Source organism: Aulonocara stuartgranti (assembly GCF_965226115.1).
Source record: "Aulonocara stuartgranti genome assembly, chromosome: 10".
NCBI classification, from domain to species: Eukaryota; Metazoa; Chordata; class Actinopteri; order Cichliformes; family Cichlidae; genus Aulonocara; species Aulonocara stuartgranti.
In genome coordinates this window covers 22,802,721-22,824,926 of record NC_138946.1, presented here as the reverse complement: position 1 = coordinate 22,824,926, position 22,206 = coordinate 22,802,721, and the positions used below count along the sequence as shown (strand labels likewise).

The 22,206-nt window shown below is 43.0% G+C and overlaps 2 protein-coding genes across 2 annotated transcripts; one reads left to right on the top strand and one right to left on the bottom strand.

The window, feature by feature from the left end:
* The first annotated feature begins 14 nt into the window (after window positions 1–14).
* Window positions 15–5,202, top strand: LOC309715554 (transgelin-like). The gene is made up of 5 exons (XM_082548765.1): window positions 15–198; window positions 3,160–3,346; window positions 3,441–3,612; window positions 3,743–3,845; window positions 3,948–5,202. The coding sequence occupies exons 2-5, from the start codon at window positions 3,167–3,169 to the stop codon at window positions 4,096–4,098; spliced, it is 606 nt and encodes a 201-aa protein (XP_082404891.1). The 5' UTR covers window positions 15–198; window positions 3,160–3,166; the 3' UTR covers window positions 4,099–5,202.
* A 10,368-nt stretch (window positions 5,203–15,570) lies between these two features.
* pafah1b2 (platelet-activating factor acetylhydrolase 1b, catalytic subunit 2) lies at window positions 15,571–21,660 on the bottom strand. Its single transcript, XM_082548761.1, has 7 exons — window positions 21,567–21,660; window positions 21,269–21,392; window positions 20,772–20,853; window positions 19,515–19,604; window positions 19,199–19,315; window positions 18,722–18,844; window positions 15,571–18,052 (listed from the first exon to the last, which is right to left on the bottom strand). Exons 3-7 carry the CDS (start codon window positions 20,850–20,852, stop codon window positions 17,774–17,776), a joined length of 690 nt encoding a protein of 229 aa, XP_082404887.1. The 5' UTR covers window position 20,853; window positions 21,269–21,392; window positions 21,567–21,660; the 3' UTR covers window positions 15,571–17,773.
* Window positions 21,661–22,206: the final 546 nt, after the last annotated feature.

Genomic DNA, 22,206 nt, shown 5'->3' with positions numbered 1-22,206 from the left:
TAAGAGGACCTGAAAGGCGTAGCTCTCTCTTGCTCCCTCTTTCTACTGAAGTGTAACACTTCAGGGGTGTTTGCTTCGCTTGATCCTGCCACTTCTGTACTGTGCACTCTGCACTGTGTTGTAGAGGAAGAAGAAGAGCAGACACACAGCAGCGCCAGACCAACCCCACCTGCATTCACCAGAAAGCTACTACACAAAGTAAGTAAAGGCTCCTCTTATTTTCCTCTCAGTTTTTTTGCTTTTTTTTATTCTCATCAGCAGACATTTTTCTGCTTCTTTATGGATCTTGTGGCTGATTCTGGTGCAGAAAATATGAAAAATATGATACTGCTTCTCATGCTCTCCACCCTTGCTCTCTGTCTCCTTCCCCCTTGCTTGCGTTTGGTCATACACAGGCCGAGGCAATACACTGAGTTAATATTTAGCCATTCCTATGTGGATTCTGCGTGAGCCTGTGCATTCTTCTGTTATAAAATCCCATTTTGTTTTGTCTGGCTTCTCCTCTGAACACGCACCTCGTGCTCACGGCATGTGAGACCTAACAATTCCAGGAAATGTTAACAGGTTCAGCCTCTGACAAACCTCTCATCGCTACTGCCTAATAGTATATAATTTTCCTCTTCAGGGTATGTTTTGAACACCAGGTTGTTGGTTCAGAAAGTGGCAACTGGCAGCTTGCTGCTGCCACATTTTTTGTTAGATTTATGGGCCTTGATAAAGTTTTATAGTTTGAGAAACTGACGTTAGGTGGTGACTGCTATCTTTTGTCATGAGGTGGAAATACAACAGTGGGGACTGTGCAAGATGAAGGAAGGCAAGAGCATGAAGAAATAATCTCGGTCTGGATCCACCGTGTTCACATAGTAAGGATTTCAACATGAGCTGATGGTGCAATTTTATGAAAGCTGTGCAAGCCTCTTGTAACAGATGTCTGCAAGTTACTAGAATATGATTGTTTAACAGTTTGGAGGGTGGAGTGAGACAAATGACTGATGATGAGTAACTCGGTCACATATGGAGCGACATCTGAGTAACTTAACGGTGTCTTACTCAGATTTCTAACGGTTTCTAGTTTAAACTACACAAAACAGGCATTAAAAAGTCCCACTGTGTCAAACTGAAGCAGAGGATTAATAAAACGATGGTGTACAGTAAGACGTCTGGGAGAATGAAGGCTTCAAATACTAGATTTAGTGGATTCTATGATCATGCAGTTTAAATGATTAATCTGCAGTGTTCTCCTCTCTGATTAGAAAAACACACACACACACTATAAGACATGCACTAATTAGGTATGATAATGATCAGGAAGTGTTCAGTTATTCATCTTACACCAGTTGTAAGTATGATTTGGTCATTTAGAGGTGTTACGTACAATTTCAGCTGAGTGGCTGTTTAAGCTTCAAATCATTTTGTGGTAGTAGCCCACTGTGGGGTGAGATTGTGAGATGGGAGGGAGTAGATGTGACTTTATGATTACAAGATGTTCCCACTTGACCACTCCCAGTTATGTTTTTAAGTGCACAGCTCTATGTGAGCTTCTAAGTCACGCTTCCATAAACACCTGCGCACACACTTCTAGTTGCAGTTTTACAATTAGGTGGACAATCATCCCTGGAAATGCTGCTGCGAGTTACAGCGACATTGGCCACTCATACATCAGATTTCACGCTCAACATGGGGTTAATCTGAAAGAGCGCCTTCTCTGATTTCGTCATTCCTTGCAAGACATTCAGGTCCTGATGTTTGCAGCTGCTTGATGTAACGGGCATGTCCGGACACCACACAGATGGAAGTCGTCTGATTGAGAAACAGGCTACTTAGGAGTTTGGATGGCTGAGTATTTTCCTCGCTCTTGCCGCTGTTAACAAACAACTTTTGGAATAACTCTGGAGACAGGAAGACACTTATCCTCCGCATGACCACATAACCACTGCAACCTCAGACAATGAACAGAGAACAATGTGTGTGTGTGTCTATAGCAGCTCCAGCGTGGAGCTGTGGACACAATGATAAACTGTCAAACTTTCTACACATATTGCGTAACACTAATCCTCTGTTTGGCTAAAGGTGTGCCTGTATGTCCTGGAGCAACATCTATCTATATAATTCTAAGTGTATATTAAAGTCTGCAGAATTAAAAATAGATCCTCCAATTTTTTACGAGTCAGATGTGATTCTGGATCCTGATATTTGCAGAGCACCTGCTTACCTTAGATGTTAAATGTGCAGATATTATCACAGTAAATTAGCACAGTAAATGGAGAAAAAAGGGGAGAACGAGCTATAATCATCCCCATCTGTTATGTGGATTCGTGGAAAATTCCAAAGTTGTTGTGCCGTTGTGCGACTCGATTTGGATCTGTAAAAGCAAATTGTGTATTGCGATAGTATTTCTTTCTGTTTTTTTCTTACAGACCGTTTCCATAGTGAGCAACACTATGTTGTTATGTTTAGATTCCTGTATATACACAGCTACCTTAGTCAGGAAGGAAATGACAGCTGAATGTGCAAACAGGATGGAGGGAGTAGGGTGGTTTGGCTGAGGCCAACAGGAAGTTCTTTGTGCATTAATATGTCAGATAAACCAACCATAATTACTTTCAGAGTGCAACAAAGTTGGAATTCCTCAAGTCATTAAACACTTTAATTTCCATTGTCAGAAATGTATTTGCTAAATAGCTGCACTGCTGCAGCCTGGATAATGGAAAACTCAGATTATTGTGTGCATTGCATGGTTAGTACCCTGCTCACGCTCCTGTCTTCAGGTTGTCATCGGCTTCTTTTCTAATCCATCTAACCCTGACAGTATGGCAAATATTCTTATTTGTTTCATACATAGTAGAGATTTGAGACAGATGAAGAGCGCACTAACTTCAAATGATAAATGAGCCTCTTGAGGTGTGAAAGTGGCGACCAACAAAAAGATGCTCACTTTTAGAAAGTCTCCTCAATCTAAAAGTTTCAAAGTAACAGCTCCTCATAAATAACAGAACATTCAGTGGAAACACATTCACTGGATTGATTGCATCTGTGGGTGTGAGCGGGGCAGGCATCGGTATGTGAACACTATTAAATCTATCAGATATTAGAATGCTGCCAGGGAGTGGAGTTTGCTGAGCTACCAGCCTATCTAACATTGACTTTCCCTTCCATTAGGATTACAATGGCAAACAGAGGTCCCTCCTATGGTCTGACCCGTGAGGTTCAGAGTAAGATTGATAAGAAATACGATCCAGAACTGGAGGAAAGGCTGGTGGAGTGGATCGTTGCCCAGTGTGGATCTGGAGTCGGTCGGCCCCAGCCCAACAAGACAGGCTTCCAAAACTGGCTCAAGGATGGATGTGTGAGTTCTAGTTTTGCAGAAGTGTAAATGTCCTTATAAAGCATTGTAATTCACTTTATGTGCAGTGTATTGAGAGGACTCCGTGTGTGTCTAGGTGCTGTGTGAGCTCATCAACAGCCTGTATGGAGCCAACAAGCCAATCAAGACCATCAAGAGCTCTGGCATGGCATTCAAGCAGATGGAGCAAATCTCCATGTTCCTCAGAGCAGCTGAAAGTTACGGAGTCACCAAAACTGACATCTTTCAGACTGTAGACCTCTTTGAGGGTAAGATAACCAACCAACCAGAGCTTTTCTTTACTGTAACAATTGAGACTCAAGAGGGAAAATACAGTACAGGTTCTCCTCCTTGTATTTCCGTGGGCTCTGTTGATGTGAGGATGTTGCATGTCTGCAGGCAAAGATCTGGCTGCTGTCCAGAGGACCCTGATGGCTCTGGGAAGTGTGGCTGTCACAAAGGGTGATGGGAATTACAAAGGAGACCCCAGCTGGTTCCATAAGTAAGCTTTTCCTCCTTGTCCTGTAAATATGCTAGCCTCTGAGGAAAGATGAAACGCAAAGGAGGTTTGAGCACTGACTGACGTCTGTTTGTGTGTGTGCAGAAAAGCCCAGGAGAACAGGAGAGATTTCTCGGAGGAACAGCTGAAAGAAGGCCAAAGTGTCATCGGCCTGCAAATGGGCACAAATAAAGGAGCATCTCAAGCTGGCATGACAGGCTACGGACGCCCCAGGCAGATCATCAACAACCCCTGAACCGGAGCAGTTCTTAAACCGCCCTCCTTCTGCCCTCTGGAAGGCCAGTGAGCAAGGAGGAAGAGACTTTGACTCTTACCTTGGATATGAGGAAAAATGTGACCTGACTGTTTTTCAGATTTTAACGGGACCAAAATAGGGACCAACGAGAACAAGTGCACATGTAGATCTTTAACAGTAGAAATCAAACATTTAACAATGTTTCTTTTGTTTGACTCATTGTAAATAATTTTTTTTGTTACAGAATCAAAAACAGTTGCTTTGCATGTTTAAACTCATTACCTTAAAATCATTACTGGAGACCACAATGTTAGACATGTTTGATTTCTTACCTTGCACAGACAGGGAGCTTCAGACCATTTCATTACAACAAAGAAAATCTGCTTGCAGGGACTTGAAACCTGCGTGAGAGAAGAAATCCCCAGAAATCCCCCACTTTCAATGTTCTGTTTGCTTTATTCTTTCCTGTAACATCTGCATTATTGCAGTCAATGCCTCTTCTCAAAACTCCAGCAGCGCGCGCATTCAAGGACACCAAAGATGTAAGACTCTGTCATGAAGTCTTTAATTTAATGATAATGTTCATTATTTAGTGTACACTGTCTTTGTTGACTTTATTCTTTCTGTCCTTCTGATGACATAGCCGTCAATTCATGGACGTCAGGATGTACTTAAATACACCTCCGAGTATTGTTCTGAGTATTTTCCCCACAACAGCTGCAGTAAGACACAGATATTTTATTGTGTCTTACTGCAGCTTTTCTGGGTACTTAGTGTTACAGCTTCACAGATTACAACCTTAAGCAGGTACCAAGTTGCAGCTGATTCAATTTGTACTGGAATGAAGTAAAAACTTAACGAAAGGTAAGACACGTACAGTTTGCTGTGGTTTACAGTAATGTTAGTAGGTTATAACAAACGCATCCAGTAATACAGCCAAGTTTAATTAACTTTAGAAAATAAACTGCCTGGTTTGAAAAAGGTATAAACGACACTTGTGTGTGTTTTTACTGTTCTATTACATAATCTATTGTTAGATGCCGTGAGTCAATCAAAATGTTGGACCGCCTCTTTGAAATAAAGTTTGATTTAACTTTTGAAGAAGCCTCTTTTGTAATGAATCTATGGCCTAAGGAAGTGTGTCCTGTTCACACTCAATGATGTCACCGTCGCTATCATGACTCTTGATAACTGGTAGCTGGTAAACTGCAACCTATGTGCCTAGCAACAGATAATAAAAACATCAGTTTCTGCAGGTAGTCAGGGCGACACGTATGTTTGTGTGCCGTAAAGCTGAGCTGTACTTTAAAGAGAGGTCAGCTAAGGCTGCCAAAGGCAAAGGTGAAGAAAATAATGTAAGGGAGTAATAAATAATGTTGGACTTTGCCTACTTTGATGGAATAAGAGAAGCCAGTGAGAGACTATCGTTATCGCTGCCAGGGTTTTGTTTATACTGTGTTCTTGCTTTGGTCCAGCTTAAGCTGTTCAGCATGAAATGACTCAGAAACAGCCAGAGATGGAAAAGAGCAGCAGTAGAGAGAAAACAGTAAAAGAAGATGCTTTGATGAAAAAAGAGGAAAAAGCGCAGCTTTAAAAAATAAAAAATAAATATCCAGATGGAGTCTGGAGATTAAGGTGGCTTGGGTCAGAAGGAGTACAGGTCATGACAGAGGAGGATTTCAGATAGTAGAGAGCATTTCCAAAAAAGGACGAATCATTGCAGGAGGAGGGTTAAAAAGAGACTTCCTTTTCCTCTTCCTTCTTAGCAGGAAACTGCGTAGGTGCTGACACAAAGGGGGTAAATTAGTATAATGTAAATGGAGGTGGAACCAGTGTGGAGCAAAGACAACAACACTGTAGGTTATCCATCAAAGCGCAACATGTACTTGTGTTTTTATAGTGACTTATTTTCACAATAAAAGCATTAGTCTGAGAAAATTGATGACTTTGAAGATAGCAAGCAACTTAATACTACTAATAGAGCCCACTCTGCTGTTGATAAGCTGTGGCCCATTAGCGTCAGCGTGACAGCAGCTGTTATCTCTGCCAAAGCCCAGACTGTTATAAGAGTCAAGATGTGTTTATGATTTCAAAACTAATATTTATTTCAACACTAGCAGACACGCGTGGAGTGTTAGTGCCAAATCAGCACCAATGAACTCTTGAGTCTCACAACATGTATCCAAGTTTATTTGCACATCCACTGATATAACAAGCAAGTTTTTTCTTTTTTGGTCATTGCAACACATGACAGATAATCTACTGTATATTTCTCACTCACTGTGTGTTAATAGACCTCTCCTGTTTTCCTTCTCTCACCCCAACCGGTCGCAGCAGATGGCCCCGCCCCTCCCTGAGCCTGGTTCTGCTGGAGGTTTCTTCCTGTTAAAAGGGCGTTTTTCCTTCCCACTGTCGCCAAAGTGCTTGTTCATAGGGGGTCATGTGATTGTTGGGCTTTTCTCTGTATCTACTGTACAATATAAAGCGCCTTGAGGCAACTTTTGTTGTGATTTTTCATCTCTGCTAAGCTCCTTTATTGACTGAATATCTACACTCCCCGGCATCTTTTCCAGGTACACCTGCTCAGCTGCTCATTTACGTAACTATCTCTCATTAGCCAATCAGATGGAAAAAGTGGAAAAAGTTGCTGGTCAGATGAGTCTTGATTTCTGCTGGGACATTTCAGTGGTAGGGTGAGAACCTTGTTGAATCTGTGCCATGAAGAATTGAGGCAGTTCAGAAGGTAAAAGGGGTTTTCAACACAGTACTGGCAAGGTTTACTTAAAAAAGTGCCATGCACATGTATGGATACACTTTTACTCCTTGCTTTTGCTACCTTATCTTCTCTTTTACATAACTAATGATTAGTTAGTGATTTATTTTTCCAACTGTTTTAGAAGGTTGTGGTAAACACGGTGCCTTGAGGTTTCACAAATTTAAACTGTGTGAATAACGTGTGCAGAAGCTCTGTGGTGGTGGGACCAGAACAAGTTATTTAAACTGGGTGTAACTTGATTTGTGTAACTAAACCCAAAACAGGAAAAACACACTTTCCCTTTTTTTTATGCATAACGATCCCTGAGTGAGGAGCATCACTCCACAACAGTGGCGCTAAATACAGTGGTTGAACTGTTTTACTTCCAGGGAGGTGCTTGTGTAACTATTTACATAGATTTAAATAGCAGTTTGAGGCAAAACATTGTTCCTGACCCGCAGTGCTGAAAGGCAGCTGAAATTAGTGAACCTGAAAAACCCATCTGTTACATTTGAATTATCCCACAAACAAACAAAAACACACGTCACTCAGCTCTTCCTCTTTTTTTTCTCATAGTCACAGTCTTTTTTCTTTTTTTTTTCTTCAGATAATTTGAAAGAGAGTAGTGGTGCGCAGCGTTTTTTGATAGAAGGCCTTTCATTCCCATCAAGGTTTTGATGAAAGTGTGACTGGGCTCACCGCAGTGGAAGGTACTTTGCTGCCATGGAGGGGCATAACAGGGCGGATTATGATCGCCTTGAGATTAGAGAAGCTACTTTTTTTGAGCCAGTTTGAATATTTGGACCAGCTGGGAAAATGTGACAGGGGAAGCTGATGTAACACCTCCTTCCCCTTATTCAGCCACTGCAGTGCTGCTGGATAAGACACATAAGGGTTGGGAGTAAAGCCCCCCTCGCTCCAGTGGCTGCAGGAAAGGGCTGATTCCATTACGCCAAAAGGTCATTTGGGAACCACTTAACTATGCAAGTTTCAGCATTTATTTATTCAGCGGTGTCTCAAGAAGAAGGTTACAACATTGCATACAGATATCATGACACAATGAGTAACTTCTGTTTAATTTCTATAAGGACCTAAACATGCAAGCAAGAACCAGTCAGACCGAAAGTCATCTGGCCCAAACCTGAAGATCCATGTAACTCAAACGGCCTTTCAGTCTGATTATCAGGCTAGAACTAATGCTACTGTTAGTAAAGTTAGTTAGGCGGGACACTGATTGACGCAGTGGAAAAGTTTTTGCACACCATTTCAGAGCCCTGGCTTCAGTCCATGACAGTAGGACTTCTGGCTTGTTTAAAGTGAACAGTGAGAAGCCAGTGAGGGATTGCATGCTTTTTGCAGGACTAGTGACTACTACTGGCTGCTCTGTGTGCTCGGTTTCACAGAGTCCTCTTCACAAACACCAACAAAAACTGCTATGGCCTCCTTCAAGAAAGTTCAAGAAAGTAGTTTGTTTCTTAGCTGTGTTGTATGTATTTGAATGAGAATTGATCCTGCAGGTTTTAGATATCACCCTGGTTCAACACACCTGAATCAAATGATTAGTTCATTACCAGGACTCTGGACATGTTGAGGAGGTTATTTAGCCATTTAAACAGCTGTGTTGGATCAAGGACACATCTAAAACCTGCAGGACACTGGCCCTTGAGGCCTGGAGTTCCCCCTCCTCTGGGATACATAGTGTGAATGGGCCAAACCTGGAAATCTGACATCATGTTTTTAAAATACAAAACAAAAAATGGGCGACACTGCCCTGATGTTCTCATAGAAACATCATAAACACAACTTACTCTTCTGGGTCAAAGGAATGAATTCATGCAGGGACATTTTAAGTCTCACTGTTAGGTTCTCTGTTGGTTAATGAAGTATTGAAACCAAACACATAACTACTACATACATAACTAATTGACAGAATGTCCAACTTCCCCCTTCATAAAGTTCTTTTTCTTTTGTCCGAAAAGGAAATAAAACCAAAGGTAAACAAAGTGATTTTATTAATTTCAAAAATGTCTATTCATATTGTAATTATATCCTATCATGAATTATTTTATTTGCAGCAGTCATGTGGCGAACCTCTGATAGCTGCAGTATGCTAACTTCCCCAGTTTCCACACAATCCCTTTGATTTAAGGTGTTTCCATCGCCATCACAAATGAACTCCATTTATTTTTAAGCTCTTCAATCTAATCTAACAATGAAAATGAGAACTATAATCTGATAACCTAACTATCTGTACAACTATACAGTTTAATTCTAGCACACTGGATACACACTGTGCTAATCACAGTTTGGCCATAACGAACACCCTGTTCGAACATAAGAATGTTCATAAGTGCACGTGGCACCAGGATGCTCTAGGCCGTAGGTCGATGATCGATTTTGTAATCGTATCACCAGACCTGCGACCATATGTTCTGGACACTCGGGTAAAGAGAGGGGCTGAGCTGTCAACTGATCACCACCTGGTGGTGAGTTGGATCAGGTGGCGGGGGAGGACGCTGGACAGACCTGGTGCACCTAAACGCGTAGTGAGGGTGTGCTGGGAACGTCTAGCAGAGGCCCCAGTCCGCGAGATCTTCAACGCACACCTCCGGCAGAGCTTCAACAGCATTCCGAGGGAGACTGGGGACATTGAGTCCGAATGGACCATGTTCAGCGTCTCCATTGCCGAAGCTGCTGCATTGAGCTGCGGCCGCAAGGTGGTTGGTGCCTGCCGTGGTGGTAATCCCCGAACCAAATGGTGGACACCAGAGGTGAAGGGAGCCACCAGGCTGAAGAAGGAGGCCTATCGGGCTTGGTTAGCCTGTGGGACTCCGGAGGCAGCCGACAGGTATCGACAGGCCAAGCGGAATGCGGCTCGGGCAGTGGCTGAAGCAAAAACTCGGGTGTGGGAGGAGTTCGGAGAGGCCATGGAAAAAGACTTTCGGACTGCCTCGAAGAGATTCTGGCAAACCGTCAGGCGTCTCAGGAGGGGAAAGCGGTGCTCTACCTGCACTGTGTATAGTGCTGGCGGAGCGCTGTTGACGTCGACTGAGAAAATTGTCGGGCGGTGGAAGGAATACTTCGAGGACCTCCTTAATCCCACTGACACGTCTTCCGGGGAGGAAGCAGAGTCTGGGGATGAGGGGTGTGACCCACCGATTTCCGGGGGCGAGGTCACTGAGGCAGTTAAACAACTCCTTGGTGGCAGAGCCCCTGGTGTCGATGAGGTCCGCCCCGAGTTCCTGAAGGCTCTGGACGTTGTAGGGCTGTCTTGGTTGACACGTCTCTGCAATGTTGCGTGGAGATCAGGGGCAGTACCTGTGGACTGGCAGACCGGGGTGGTGGTCCCCATCTTCAAGAAGGGGGACCGGAGGGTGTGTTCCAACTACAGGGGGATCACACTCCTCAGCCTCCCCGGGAAAGTCTATGCCAGGGTGCTGGAGAGGAGGGTTCGTCCGCTAGTCGAACCTCGGATACAGGAGGAACAATGCGGTTTTCGTCCTGGTCGCGGAACACTGGACCAGCTCTTTGTCCTCTCGAGGATACTTGAGGGTGCATGGGAGTTTGCCCAACCAGTCTACATGTGTTTTGTGGACCTGGAGAAGGCATTCGACCGTGTCCCTCGGGGCGTCCTGTGGGAGGTGTTGCGCGAGTATGGGGTGTCTGGCCCATTGCTACGGGCCATTCAATCCCTATACAACCGTTGCAAGAGCTTGGTTCGCATTGCCGGCAATAAGTCGGACTCGTTCCCGGTGGGTGATGGGCTCCGCCAAGGCTGCCCTTTGTCTCCGGTTCTGTTCATAATTTTTATGGACAGGATTTCTAGGCGCAGCCAAGTGGCGGAGGGCTTTCGCTTTGGTGGCCTCAGAATCTCATCTCTGATTTTTGCGGATGATGTGGTTCTGTTGGCTTCATCGGGTGAGGGCCTCCAGCTCGCACTGGAGCGGTTCGCAGCCGAGTGTAACGCAGCGGGAATGAGGATCAGCACCTCCAAATCTGAGGCCATGGTTCTCAGCCGGAAAAGGGTGGAGTGCCCACTCCGGGTCGGGGATGAGTTCCTGCCCCAAGTGGAGGAGTTCAAGTATCTCGGGGTCTTGTTCGCGAGTGATGGGAGAAGGGAGCTGGAGATCGACAGACGGATTGGGGCTGCGGCTGCAGTAATGCGGACGCTGCACCGGTCAGTCGTGGTGAAGAGGGAGCTGAGTGTAAAAGCGAAGCTCTCAATTTACCGGTCGATCTACGTCCCTACCCTCACCTATGGCCACGAGCTGTGGGTAGTGACCGAAAGAACGAGATCGCGGATACAAGCGGCGGAAATGAGCTTCCTCCGAAGGGTGGCTGGCCTCTCCCTTAGAGATAGGGTGAGAAGTTCGGCCATCCGGGAGGGGCTTAGAGTAGAGCAGCTGCTGCTCCACATCGAAAGGAGCCAGCTGAGGTGGTTCGGGCATCTGGCAAGGATGCCCCCTGGGCGCCTCCTGGGCGAGGTGTTCCAGGCATGTCCCACCGGGAGGAGGCCCCGGGGCAGACCCAGGACACGCTGGAGAGATTATATCTCTCGGCTGGCCTGGGAACGCCTTGGTATTCCCCCGGACAAGCTGGAGGAGGTGGCTGGGGAGAGGGAGGTCTGGACCTCTTTGCTTAGGCTGCTACCCCCGCGACCCGACCTCGGATAAGCGGATGAAGATGGATGGATGGATGGATGGATACACATATAAACTTTTTTTTAAGTTCCAAACTTCCACAAACCAAAACGTTGACAGCTGATTTATATGTTTACCCATGACTGGATCAGTTGTGTTATGATAGGCATTGTTTGTAGATATGTAATTTCATTCAGGGGAAAGTTTGAATTCAATTTATTTTTATTTTGACAATAATAATGGCTTTTGCAATAGATGTCATGCCATAAATGAGAGGGGATAAAATTTTAATGCGCTTTGTGGGCGAGTTTGATTTGTACACAATGTCAGGAAGGGACGTGAGAGGTTACGAGTGACGCCTTCTTTTCAAAAGTCACAGTGCTGGAGCATAAATCTCATCAAAAACGGAGAACAAGCAAGAGCTGTGTGAAAAAATAGAAGAGACGCACATTTTAGAGACAAGCGCAGGTTTAGAAACATTAACTTAGAACACACTATAGGTAGAGAGACTAGCTTTCAATATATATAATAACATATTTATCTATATCTATAATGTATATATTTTTATACATTAGGTGAAATCAAAAATATTGATATGCTTCTTGCACTCTGTGTGGCTTTGTGAGGTCATTAAATGACAACACAAAAGGCTGCAGATAAAGAATGATCGCCTTAGGTGAAAGGCCTTTCCAGACCAAAGACCTGCTGAATTCATTTTAGGATCCAGACAGTAAAGGAGAGGTGCATTGTAAAAAATAAGTGAATATAGGAGGATTATTCAATAACCTGGTCAAATAGCAGAAAGGCCCTTTGGAAGGCTCAGTGTGAGTGAAAAAACTTTTTTTATGTATCTCCAGAGGAAATTTATGAGAAATATGGTGAGTATTTATTACACCGTGAGCATTTCACAGAGCAAGGTTAGCATTTATTTTGTTGCATTGACTCTTTATATCCACATACAACTACAACTGTGGTTTTCCAAATGCAGAAAGGCAAAATAACAGTGGGGACTCAGCTGGAGACTGCAATTTTAGATTATAAATGAATGGTTAAGGATAAGATGTCACATCACTTATAAAATTAGCTTCCCTGGAAATACAAGTAAACGAGTCATTGGCATGAATATAGCATCAGAAACCACAGAGGAAGGTGCTGTGGTATCGCTGCATGTGGTGTTTGCTCTTCATGTGGTGGCACTGAATGAATTTGGGTCAGATGTTGTGTAACATAAATTAGGAGGCAGGTGTTTTCCCCTGTTGGTGGTTTGAGGCAGAGGGCTGAGAGCTGAAAGGTTAGTCCGCAGTTCAAATCCCTTTGAGAGGAAAACATAGCTGTGAGGGGAGAAGGGGACGAGCTGAAAGCTCATTGATTGATTGATTCTTACTTAACCTGCCAAAACTCACTGTGTACTTCATCGCCTAATCAACATCAGTGTTTTACCTGACTTTGTTTCTACGAAGGTGTGCTCTTGCTGGAGAGGTATGCAGGCCTAATTGAATCGCGCGCGCACACACACACACACACACACACACACACACACACACACACACACACACACAGGTCTCCTGGTAATAACAAATCAGACCTTCCGATGTAAATAGTTGCTCTGTTGCTAAAGCAACCACAAACAATTTATTACAGGGACTTTTTTGAGTTGTTTGAATTTCTGCTTTTATCATAACAGCTTCTGTATTTCATTTCCTCTGAAACGACATAATCTGATTGTGACATGTGACAGGATGATCTTAACCTTTTACTTCACAAAGGTCTCAGAACAACAACAACAACATATGAGACCCATCATACACTAAATGCAAGTCACATTGTATGATGAAAGAACCAGAACCCCATGAGTGAAATATGACCAATTCAGACTGGAAATAGAGCAACTTTTTTTTAACCTCTTAGGACCTGGCGTCCACGTATGTGGACATCACATTTTGGCTTGTCTAGACCAAAATAATACATTTTGCTCTACAAAGGCCTGATATCCAGATACGAGGACGTTATACTGCCACTTTTCTATCAAAATGTAAAATAAATGTCCTTATATGTGGATCTCATTTCTCTCTGAAACAAAAATCAGGTTAAAAAAAAAATCAGGAAATTCTTTGTTTTTACATTCATCAGGTCCCAACGTCCCAAATATCAAAGATAAATTAAAAATTCATGCCATGGAAGAGTTCAGCTCTCAGGAGGTTAAAGGAATGAACAAATTCCTGTTTCACAACAACTTCGTGGGGATTTTTTTTAAGTTGCAGGGTGGGAATCATAAAAAAAAATACAACTGCAAAACTTTTTAAATTATTGCATTTTGTGTGTGTGTGTTTCAATAAATGGAGTCACAGGCATATCTGTGTAGCACAAGTGATTTCCTGAGCTAGGCGACAGTGCCCCCTGCTGGGTTATAGAGTCACTGCAGCTGAAAATAATGAGTCAGGCTGCTGTAAGTTGAATAAATATGATTTATGTGGGGAAAACACAAATCTAGGCTGCAATTTTTGGCTTCTGCTGTAAAAATTTGGGAACAACTTTCATGATAAATGAGCCTCTGTGGCTGTTTGTGTGAGCTGTTTATTGTCTGAGGGAGATGATCTATTGGTTTGATAGCCAGCAGCGTGTTTCATCTGCTGCACCAATCATTCCACCTGGCAAAACATTACAAACCTTTAAAACACAGGGTCATAGATAAGATGAAATCTGGGGCAGAGGTGAGCAGAGCAGGAACCGCACAAAGGACCAGGAGCAGATTACATCAGGGTGTTTCCTCTGATGCCTGCTGGGATTACAAAGTTCACGTTCAAACAGTGTGTTGACAGAAGGAAAATTGCAATATTTATCCTGGGTCTACATGGCTGGCTTTTACAGTTCCAAAAACATTAAAGGGATATTTAGACTAAGCGGTCTGTAGACAGGGTGTACATGTGTTTATTTTCATTTTTCACTGATCCACACAATTAAAAAAACTATAACAAAACCTGTCAACAGGAAGACCTCGTGCCTCTGACAGAAAGAAACAACTTTATTTGTACTTTTCAAAACAGAGAGTTACAAAATGCTTCACAGTTTGAATAAAAGCCACACATTCAAGATAAACATCCACATTCCACCAGACAGACACATTATCAACTTTACGATCAGACATTCAATCCAACATACACACAAATAGCGACACAATGGCCCAAAATAAAGGGGAAAAGATTAAGGAAAGGCTAAGCAATAAAATCAGAGCTGGGGACAGCTAGGAGACCCTGGTTAGAGGATGGGAGAGGCCGGCGTTGTGCCAAAAACTGATCGTCTGCCAAAAAGTGATTCCCGGCATTTGCCAGAAAATTACTGCAGGAATTGAAACTGTTATAAAGGACTTGTTGGCCTGTAATCTGTCATCTCTCATATCGCTCATGAATAACATGAAGTCATTTTGAGCCAGAAAAAACATTCACAAGGTAAAAGCTGTTGTTGGCAAAGTGACTTTCATATATTCTTTATTTATTTATTGGGATATAAGGTCTCAGTGACATTAAAAATGTGTTTTTCAAGAGAGATCAGGCCGAGAGGGCAGCAAAAATTGTGACAAATATAACTTCCAAGAAGGTCCCAGAAGCTCTGTCCATGTACAGCGTTTTATGTTAACATAAAACTGGAAGCCAGTGAACGGATGCAGGAACAGCTGTGACTATGGGCATGTGAAAAGTGAGTTACAATAATCAAGGCGGGAGAAAAATGTAATGTGCGCGCAGTCACAGTTGAGCAGTGCACCTAATCTGTTTAATGAGTCCACACTGCAACCAAGTGCTGTTGAAGTGTTACATTAGGGGGATAAACTTAGTGAAAGCAAACTAATTAAGCATTGAGAAACTCTATGGAGCCAAGGAACAAGCAGTGAGCCTTATTAGTGTCTTTCTCAATTTGGTACTCTGATTAAATGGCTCCCTTTGTTGCCGTGTAACACTTACACACAGCACTGAAAAATACAAAAGCGGATCCAGCACCTCAAATTCAGGTTTCCTCCTCTTATTTTACAAAATAAATCATTATTTGCTGATGTCAAAGACAAAAAAACAAAACACGATTAGGTCCTTGTTTTCATTATTTTATTATTTATTGGAATGCTTTACCTCAATAACATAACAATAAGCCAGAACAGTGCAAATACTGTGTCACAGCAAACACAGAGTCCAGCTTACAAACGTCATTCTTCCCCAACATTGTCATTTCATGACACTCACACAATCCGGTACCAGACACGCTGTACACACCCGCCCTCATGAACGCTTAAGGCACGCACACGTACACCATTTATATTCAACACGTCACACAAATGTGCAGAGCTTAAGACAGCAGTAACATTTGACATCTCGATGCTCGACAGCAGACTCTGTCGCAAACAGTGTAGAACAGGCGGCTGCAGCAAGCTCACAGACAAAAGGTTTTCTTTACATGGCCTGTGATGCTTTATAGTAGTTAGCATGATTATAGTACGTTCAGCTTAACCATGTGGCTAGACTCCCCCACTTCAATAACTACACCATGTACGTCAGGATGGCGGGGTCGGGCGAGGTTCAACCACAAACACGACGGGCCACAAGTAAAGAGGCAAGAAGTGAGGAGGAGAGATTACTGTACATCTAGGTGTTAAGCAGGGAGAGGGAGAGAGAGCTGGTCTGAGAATGAACATTTGGATAATGCAGTATGTAGCACATCAATCAGCCTAACTCAGGAATTATTCATGATCAGAAATACTTTAAAAAGGAAAAAAAAAGAAAAAACAAAAGCAGGACAGCCACTGATTTTCTCCAATCTTCTTACTTTGCTTTATAAGACAAACAAAATCAAGCATACTGTTGCAAAAAAGCAGCACATTTTATGCATATAACCTATTTTAAAAACATTCAAATAATCTAATTAATGACGCTATTCCACAATGTAAACACTACTGCTAGCTCGGACAGAAGCTTCGTACTTTAGCAGAGAGGCTGGAGGTATTTTGGAAGACCTAAAGATTACCAGAGAAGTGGATTGAGCAGCATAAATCTCACTAATAAATATGCAGCAATGTGTGACATTCACTGACTGAGTAATATAACACAGAAGCCTTTTTACATTTAAGCTGAGGCTCAGTTTCAAACAAGCATGAAGCGAACAGCAAGATGTGGCTCGAACTGAACATTTGCGCAACACAGGAACCAGAATAATTTTAATCTGCGCGCGCGTGTGTGTGTGTGTGTGTGTGTGTGTGTGTGTGTGTGTGTGTAGCAGTGAATTATGCAGTGATACATTTCATAGTGATTAACAGTTTCAAACAATAGTTACACATCAAGTTCAAAAGTGAACATTAAATAAACTAAGTGCTCTCGCTTCGCAGAGCAGTTGTTTACGTACACAAAGACATAATTAGTGAACTGAAAAAACTATTAGAGTGATTTAATATGCTCTATGCATTGCAGTGTTACACATTAAGCAAAATAGAGTTAGTTCTTTTAGATACTGCTCACTGGTAAACAGCGTGCATCTCAGCGCTATCTTCTCTGCAGCAGTTGCTTTTCATCTCGTGGACTGTTGAGGGGTAACTTGATTGATTCTTTATGATTTTTGGGAGATTGAATGACACTGAAGAGATTTAAGTGTAGCAGAAATATCTCTTTATTCTTAAAACTGACTAATGAAAGTTTATTTGTACCTTCAAAGGAAGGATTTGGACCCCCTCTGTGTTGGAAACCACTGCTCTTTGGTGTACTGGCCACACTCATAACATTGTCCAGTGTTGACTAAGGTTCTGCCATCTAAGCGCACAATGAGCAGGGACATGTGTTTGACAGAGATACTTGGCAAGGAATTGTTTTATGGATATTAAAACATGAAGAAATAAATTAGATGGTGCTTTGTGTTCCTGCAGTACAGGTGAGGGACAAAACACTCGTTTTATCCACGTGCCGAGATTAATTTGTGTGCACGTGCCACTGCAGTCCCTCGTGATCTCATTAAATCTAGTCTAAAATTAAGAGTTGCACGAACTTGGTGAATCCGTTTCACATTACTACTGCAATCACAGTGTCTACGTCGGTAATGAGGTCTCTCTTCCGCGTCGCCGCCTCTCCCACACCCAACCCTCTGTTCAAGAATGTGATCCCACACCCCACGTGGGCCCACTCACATCAGGTTTCTTCATCCCCCTGAGCGTGAGCCCTTCCTCCTTCAGGTACCAGGGGCATGTCTCAGCCACTGCAGCAGCAGGAGATGAGACATGCCTCTGGAGAAGTGTGCTTCGTGGCCGTAGCCCTCAAACCAGCGATGCTCGTCTCTCCTCTGGCGTCTCCTCAAGAATCTGCAGCAGCAGGTCACTGAGGGGCTTGGCCACAGAGTCGTAACCTGCTGAAGTAAGGTGAAGGAAGTCAAACATGTCCTGAGTGCTGATGGTTCCATCGGAGTGGACGAACTCCCTGCTCACATCCAAGAGCTGAGCCTGGCTCAGCCGTGGCAGCCAGGAGCGCAGGTGAGCGTTAACAGCAGCGTTCTTCTCCCTGAGTGGGTTGGGCCGTTCCCCTCGAGGCAACAAACCCTGAGGACCACAGAAACAGAGCTGACTTATTTACTGAAATTATTATATTAAAGGAGACATATCGTGCTAATTTCAAGTGCCATATTTTTATTCTTGGACTCTACTAGACAAGCTCTGAATGATTCACTGTTCAAAACACTCCTTAGGCACCTCTGAAGAAGCTGTTTTAGCTTCCTCCTCTCTTTTTAAGCCAAATATCTCCTGATGGATGCCTCTGAAACAAGATTTGAATAGCAGATGGTAGGAGTTCTGTGCTCAGCCAGAGTTATAACCATGATCCTACTGACTATACCGATCCAACATGAGAAAAAACTGAGCTCTGAGCTCACAGTGATGACTTGTACATAAGTAAAAGACGTGTACTTTATTAGCTACACATGTTCAACCAATCTGTATGCAGACGAGTTTCTAATAACTAATATCAAACTGTGTGCCCACAATTAAAGGAAACTAACTTTCCTCTGTCTGTTGGTTATATTGTGGCATCAACTCCTCAGTCATGTTATTTAAGGGACCTGAAATTGTATTCAAGTTGTGTGCATATCACCACGTTAAAGAGCCTTTATGTTAATGCTCAGGAACAAATGTCAATATAATTGAAAGTTCTAGCTCAAAATATGAGTTTAAGACAAACAAGCAAGACAAGATGCAACATATGACTAAACTTACCAGGACAACTATCTTTGCCTTGGGGAGGCGAGTAGTGAGCAGTTCTGCAATGGCAAGAATTCCTCCTGCAACCTGCTCTGCTGTGTGCTCATAATTGTTGGTTCCTACCCACAACACCACCACCTGGACAAGAGGACAGACAATTTATTCACTTCCGCTAAACACGTCCAACCCTGCAGAATTTATATCAAAGCGAATGACATAACATATGAGATACAACACAATTAAGCGACATTTTGGGTTTTTTTTAGAGCAATTAAGCCAAATGGATGAATATCAAGTTTAACAAAGAAGTTAAAGAGCATTGACTTCTGCCGAGGTCAATGCTGAAACTTGCACTTATGAAGAAAGAGCTCAAGATCTACATGAAAGTCACAAAACTCGGAGGTCAGAGTGTGTGAAATGTGAAACTGTGGACATCAGTGTGGACGCATTATACTGTCCTCATCTGCCTTTCTGTTAGCGGGCTCGTCTCACCTTGGGGCGAATGTTCTCCAGCTCTCCATTCTGCAGCCTCCACAGTACGTTACAGGTGGTGTCCCCTCCAATGCCAAAGTTGAGCGCGTGAAGAGGGGAGAACAACTCCCTCCACACCTTTGGACAGAAAACCATGAATATGCATTTGAGTCAGGTCGATTATGATAACTAGTGCGTCATCAAGAAAAATCAACAGTGAGCAAAGATAAACGTATGGCTTTTATTTGCTGTCTTTATTGTGCAATTCAAGACACATGAATCACATCCAGATGTGTCCTGTTTAATTTAAAAATGTTTTCTAAGACTTTACTCTGACCTCATACTGATGCATTAGTTGTACCATGGAATCCCCCACAAAGAGCACGTCTGGCTCAGCATCCTTGCACTCCTGTACAAACCTTGAATGCTGTAAAAACCCAAGAGAGCTGGTGATATAGTGCATGACAGACCCGACAAATACAAGAACATCTTTAATTTATTAAAAATAAACCCCTCTCTGCTTGATTCTGAGAACTTGCCCCCTGATGTAAAACTCTGCGTTTTGACTCTCTAAATCTGAGCGGTATGATGACAGTCGTGAGCCATCAGAGTCAGATAAAAAACCTCAAGCTTGTTATAGGCGAGATGCGTCTGGTGCCCTATCTGACAGAGAGCTCCGAGTAAAACAGACTGTCTCAATGACTGCCCTATTAGCTTTGGGAGGATTAACTTTGTGCAGACTTTCTAGAAAGATCCACTAAACAAGCCAAACAAAGTGATGCACTGGAACAAACAAAGTCTTCTTAGTGACTAAAAATTTTGAGCACATGGTTGATATTTATTTAGTGGCCTTTTCTTTGAGTCAGATCATGAGCTTATAACTACTATAATAAATGTTATCAACATTGTCATCCATTCTTATTCAGACACTAATATTATTAAGAAGATCAAAACATCAACTGACAATGGCTACATTTCACTGTGTGTTATCCTTGTATAACTATGCATGTGACAAATAAAGAACCTTGAACAACACAACTGGCTTCACGGGATTGCAGCACAGTCATAAACATCTGTGTTTAAGAATTAGAAATAAAAACATAATCTCAGACTAAGGTCACCAAATCAAAGCGATGTCTTATAGTGGCGCATCGATTAACATGAGAAATGTATATTATACTAAGCTTTAGTTTAATTTGCAAGAGTTCTCAGCAATAAAAGTCTCACATCGTAAGCGCTCCAAGCGTCACACAGAAACTCCTGATGGGGACAGCGTGCAAAATTTAGAAGACTCCTACTTATCAAAGCCACACATAGGTGCAGATCCAAAGTGCCATCCCATCTGAGCTGAATTATACAACTGGTTTTATTTATTTATTTATTTACTTTATTTATTTAAACACTGACTTAATACTAACAATTACCATGGAAACACATAAGGGAACTATCTTTGATAAATAATGCACATCATTCAGACCGCCTTCATACATCAGAAGGATATGAGGTATTAATGATAATACAGAGTAAATGTTTACAACACTCTAACAATAGAGATTCCCTAATTTCCTTCGGGATTAATAAAGTATTCTGATACCTGTGACAGCCACCGTCCATCTCCTTGAACATCTTCTACTGGCTGAGGGACTGCTGCTGGGTTCACGTCATCCCCACTCATCCTGAAAGAAATCCTAGCGCTTATTTACACATGCAATAAACATGGTGCGACCTACAGGAGGGGGAAGGACGTCATGCTGATGCCGGGCACAGAGGAAAGCATCTGCACCACCTAGCAGAGAGCAGCGGGGTGATGCAGCGGCTTAGCGTTTCGGGAGCAGACAGACTGGCCTAATGCGGATTGCAGGCCACTCTCGCTCTCAGTGCGGGTGTTTAGAGATCACAGAGCAGATCGCATTAACTCCGCTAGGCTACTGTTTATCAGACGTTAGCTTGTTAGCTGCTTGCTAATGACTGGAGACTGTTGTGGCTGCATCTCTGATACACGTCTGTCGTGCTCGTCGTTAATTTAAAAAATAAACAAATAAAAATATTTTTAAAAAATTAAATTACTTATTTATTTACAAGACAAACTACCTGGCAGGGTGTCACTTGTCGGCTCTCCTGGGTGACCCTTAACTTTTTATTCCCCGGCCTCGCTGCACCGCTGTCAGGGAGTCGACGCGTATGATGCTCGCTAGCAAGTGTTAGCAGCGTCGAGCTAGATGAGACAACAAAAGGTGTGTCAGAGGGAAAGCACAGAGATCGTTCCAGTGGCAAGAGTGCCCGCTCGACACCACCAGCCGAAACACCGATGGAAGGAAGAGTGGATTCTTCCGAGTTCAAAGTCTTATCAGTGCTATCGTGCACCTGACCTAAACCCGGGCACAGCTACCTTCTGTAAGCTGCGGAGGTCGCTGACACCAAAACACAGCACCGAGGGGAGGTTTTTCCTCAGGAGAAACCGCAGGGCAAAAACACACCACCGCAACAGCTGATCCCGCGAGGAATCATGGGTAGGTGGTCGCGTGTTTGAACAACTTCGCATTTTTCTGACAATGAAATTATATCAAATTTTTTGATGATGATAGTTAGTGTAAGACCAGACATGAAGACATGCTCCTATGTCTGAGTATGTCGTGCAGTTTAGTTTTCGGAGTGCGACGGTGATCTCTCGTTGATGCCAGCCCGGCGTCAGCTGACCGCATTGCATCACGGTCGTTAGAGCAAATGCTGCATTCTAGTACTGTGGAAAACACAGGAAATAAAACATTCCTGCTCTCTGGCCGTAGGTCTACATTTGGCGGAAATATGCTTTACATCAGTAATGTCAAACCACCACTAGCCCACCAGTGGCCACCACCACATACACCCCGCTTTGATCTTAAGTGGAACAAACAGTGAAATCCCCCCTTTCTGTCAGAGTAAGTAACTTTACCAACACTCTGAGTACCTAAAGTATCTTAATATATCAAAAAGAAGTGCAATTTCAATAGTATGTTGCAGTTTTTCTAGATGATAGAGAAATCCTTCTG

Coding starts and splice junctions, on each gene's coding strand:
- LOC309715554 (XM_082548765.1), top strand. CDS start 3,167: ATGGCAAACAGAGGTCCCTCCTATGGTCTGACCCGTGAGGTTCAGAGT. Junction 3,613..3,742: donor GACTGTAGACCTCTTTGAGG/GTAAGATAACCA, acceptor GCATGTCTGCAG/GCAAAGATCTGGCTGCTGTC. Junction 3,846..3,947: donor GACCCCAGCTGGTTCCATAA/GTAAGCTTTTCC, acceptor GTGTGTGTGCAG/AAAAGCCCAGGAGAACAGGA.
- pafah1b2 (XM_082548761.1), bottom strand. CDS start 20,852: ATGAGTGGGGATGACGTGAACCCAGCAGCAGTCCCTCAGCCAGTAGAA. Junction 19,316..19,514: donor AACTAATGCATCAGTATGAG/GTCAGAGTAAAG, acceptor TTCTGTCCAAAG/GTGTGGAGGGAGTTGTTCTC. Junction 18,053..18,721: donor AGGCAAAGATAGTTGTCCTG/GTAAGTTTAGTC, acceptor TGTGGTCCTCAG/GGTTTGTTGCCTCGAGGGGA.